The following is a 3,776-nucleotide window of genomic DNA, read 5'->3' as shown; positions in this document are numbered from 1 at the left end:
TCTCCACTGATGGAATTTTCAGATGAACACTAGGTTTTTCAATTGACGCGCCACAATTATTAATGTCATTACCGTAATTACCCAAAGGCAATTACGGATCTCTCTGCAGTTTATTCTTAGGATTCAGCATCATCAGTGCGGTTGAAGTGGTTTACGAGATTTTCAAGAGTATCTTTGATAAAAAAAAAAACGAGAGAAGCTCTGTGGAAGTCGAGCCAGTGAATAATGAAGAGATGTTCATTAACAAGGATACTGTGAGTGAAAATCCTCAGATCTACTGGCAGGAGGTTAGTGGATGGAAATCTCCAATTGGAAAAGCCGAATTATCATTTCAATCATAATCCATGATGAGTGATTAAATGAGCCGCCAAGTGCGAGCAACTGAAATGTATCGTATGAGTGAATTTTATTTTCCAGTTGTCATTATTCCTTTCGTCAATGCAACTATTAAAAGAATTTATACAATATCAATTACATATTGCTAATTAAATTTGGCAAAAGCCAAGATTTAATTAAATTTAATTAAAAATCTCCCCAAATATTTTCGATTACTTTATTTCGATCAATAAATACAGGTTTACACCGAGAAGAAATTATAATTAGAAACCCCTCGTGAGTTGTGAACCCACGATAATTATGAATTTTCTTTTCGAACTATCAATCGCACGTCGGAAATCCTTCGGAACAAATTGTGTTATTACTCTCGTAATCCGAAAGCCTGTGCTCATAGTCATATTTTTGCCACTTGATCAGATATCCCTATCCAATTCCATAAATTTTCCGAGGGAAATTTGCCCTTATCTAGGCACTCTATTTATTTTCATTGAGCCATCTGATCCCTCTTATCAAGACACTTCATAAAATTAAATCGAATATTAAATTCAATGCAAAATCGTAATAGAAACAGAAATCAACAGAGACCCAGCGAATTATCGAAGAAATTCCCTCTCTCCCGGTTTTTTCAATCATCAACAATAACAGCATTAATATTCTGATTATTAATATTTTTCAAACAGGTGAACAGAAGATCGCAAAAAAAGAAAAGTTGAATACAATTTTTTGGGATTGTCTGCAATTGAGAGAGTAATTGTTTTTTTTTTGTAAATTCTTGAATCCGTTAGTATGATCTCAGTATTTCTGTTATTCCCCACACACTCTTTCAACAAGTCACTGTAAACATCAGTGTGTAGATTACATGCCCCCCCTTAAATAAAAGGGAAGTGTTCGCCAAGGCCTAGTTTCCTCGACAATTGCAGCACCGATTTTCTCAGTACAGATTCGGTCACCAGCCTGACTTGTTCGCCAAAAAGAAGACGAAGAAAAAAAAAGAATGTCCGAGTACCTGAAGGACCTCGAGTCGCTCTTGCACAAAAGCCTCGGCGATGACACGATCGTCGAGAGATACGTCACCGGAGAGTTGCTACCCCCGGGTGAGAATTACGGTAGCAAACTACTGAGTGTTCACGCAGTGATAAAACGAAGCGATAAAGAAGATCCGGAAGACCTCTACCTGGTGGCGAAACTCCCAGCACCCACGCAATTGCAGCGTGACATGTTCGACACTCCGTTCACATTCCAGAAGGAGATCTTCATGTACTCGGATATTTTGCCGTTCTACGAACAGCTGGAGAAGGCCAATGGAGTGAATGAACCCGAAATCAGTCCCCGTTACTACGGTTCAAGGCTCTCCCTGAGCTCTGACGTTGATTTCGACGACGACGCAGCCATTCTCCTGGATAACTTGACGCCAAAGGGTTATTATTCTACAGACAAACGACGGGGTTGTGACCTGGTGCACGCCAAGCTCATTATCAAGGCGATGGCGAGATTTCACGCCCTGGGAATGGCAACGAAAGAGAAGGACCCGGAGTTCTTTGGGGTCCTGAAGAAGCGGTCGAAGTGCCTCGACGGTAAAAATGGCGATCAGTGGGGAAAGATGGTGCAGAAACAGCTTCAGGAAATCGCGGATGATCCAGAGATCGGGAAATTCTGGGAGGCGTGCGTTAAAACTGTGGAGAGTACTGACGCCAGTGTCTGGACGGATCCACCTGAGGAACCCTGGTCGACAATCATTCATTCTGACTGCTGGGCAAATAATATTTTGTTTCACAAGCCGGATGGCTCTGATGAGCCTGATGACATCAAGTTTGTGGATTATCAGAATTACTTGTTCCTCAGTCCTGCCAGGGAACTCACCTTTTTCCTTGGCTCGGGCCTTGATGCTGACACTGTTCCACATGCTCATGAACTTATTGATTATTATTACGATGAGGTAATCAGACGGCTGAAGGCGCTTAATTGTAAGGTGGAGATGTACTCGCCCGAGAGCTTTCGGGAGATGGTCAGGAGGGATGGGAGAGTGGAATTCACTCACTGCTTGTTCATGGCTAGGCTGATGAACCTGGATGTTGATGCTAACGATCCTGAGTCTTATGCTGTGGAAAATCTTTTTACGAGGCCGAATGGGAAAACGTACAAGGAGAGACTCAGGCATGTTGTGAAATTCTTTCAGGGAAGGGGGTGGTTAGCCCAATGAGCCATTTTTTTTCGGGTTTTTTATGATTTTATCGGTGACAATGAATCTTGTATCTGCTATTTAGAGCATTTAAGTGACAGAATTGAATGACAAATGATTTTATCGAGCCTGTGTTAGTTTTCTGGTGTAATTCAAGGACATTTTTCTTAGTATTGGGAACATTTGTATGGTAAATATGATAAATGATTTGTAATTAATCGTCATGATGAAGTCAGGAAAGATTGTAATGTTTTTGTACGCATTTCGATTTTAGATTAATTGAATATTAGAAGTGTAAGATTTTACTATGTTTCGAGAAAATGACTTTTACTAGAATTATCGGATTTTTTTTTTACTTAGACGTCAGAGCAAATTTCATCATGATTTTTTTCCCGCGCATTTTTAGGGCATGTTTTGAATTGCGGTGAAGAGATAATAATATTGACGAATAACATTTATAAATCATTTTGAAATAAATTAATTTTATTTATATACGTTTTGTGATGATGATTTATGTCTTCATTCGTCTGCTTAGAAGTGATCGTAAAATCATTACGCATTCTGTAGGAAGTATGCGAGTAAAGTTTTGAAAAAAATTAATTAATATCCGACGGCAAGCCGCGTTGATCTCTATTTCGATAAACTCTCGTTCGGCATCATAGTACTGCACCCCAAGAGAGGGAGGGTGCCATATGCAATGGTGGGGTGTTTTTTTTTTACTAACCAACTTTTTGTTGCAATGCTGGGGTGTCCATCAAGTCGACGGGATGAATTTTATTTTCTGCGGTATGAATGCTTTTTGTTTTTTAATTCTTTAACTGAAATTTAGCCGACTGTAGAATGAGCGGAAGGGGGAAACCACATCTTGTGGAATTTCAAATGGAAAAAATTATCCGATGTATTGAAGATATACTACTAATGAACTTGTATTATTATAATGAGCGCGTTGTCTAACGGGCAACGTGCTTGGCTAGCACGCAGACGGCTGGGGTTCGAGCCCGCCAACAATCATTTTTTTTTTTTAATAATTCCTATTTTCTTTTTGTAAATGACTAATCATTCGAAATATCGTTTAAAAATTGAATACCTCCTCGACGTTCATGTTCTCCTGATACTTTTTCAAAAATTTCGAATTTTTCACTTCCAGTGAAAATTTCAGTGAATAGCTCCTCGACGTTCATGTTACCCTGATACTTTTTCAAAAATTTCGAATTTTTCACTTTCAGTGAAAATGTCAGTGAATAGCTCCTCGATGTTCATG

General features: G+C 39.3%; 1 protein-coding gene across 1 annotated transcript; it reads left to right on the top strand.

Moving 5' to 3' along the window:
- The first annotated feature begins 1,237 nt into the window (after positions 1-1,237).
- Positions 1,238-2,705, top strand: LOC105268868 (uncharacterized). The gene has a single exon (NM_001414548.1). The coding sequence runs from the start codon at positions 1,331-1,333 to the stop codon at positions 2,534-2,536; it is 1,206 nt and encodes a 401-aa protein (NP_001401477.1). The 5' UTR covers positions 1,238-1,330; the 3' UTR covers positions 2,537-2,705.
- Positions 2,706-3,776: the final 1,071 nt, after the last annotated feature.

Source organism: Fopius arisanus, unplaced genomic scaffold, assembly GCF_000806365.1.
Source record: "Fopius arisanus strain USDA-PBARC FA_bdor unplaced genomic scaffold, ASM80636v1 scaffold00062, whole genome shotgun sequence".
Classification (NCBI taxonomy): Eukaryota; Metazoa; Arthropoda; class Insecta; order Hymenoptera; family Braconidae; genus Fopius; species Fopius arisanus.
Note: the sequence above shows the minus strand (reverse complement) of the source record. Positions and strands in the feature narration are given on the sequence as shown.

What these genes read in the sequence shown, in the direction of transcription:
- LOC105268868 (NM_001414548.1), top strand. Translation starts at nt 1,331, where the DNA reads ATGTCCGAGTACCTGAAGGACCTCGAGTCGCTCTTGCACAAAAGCCTC.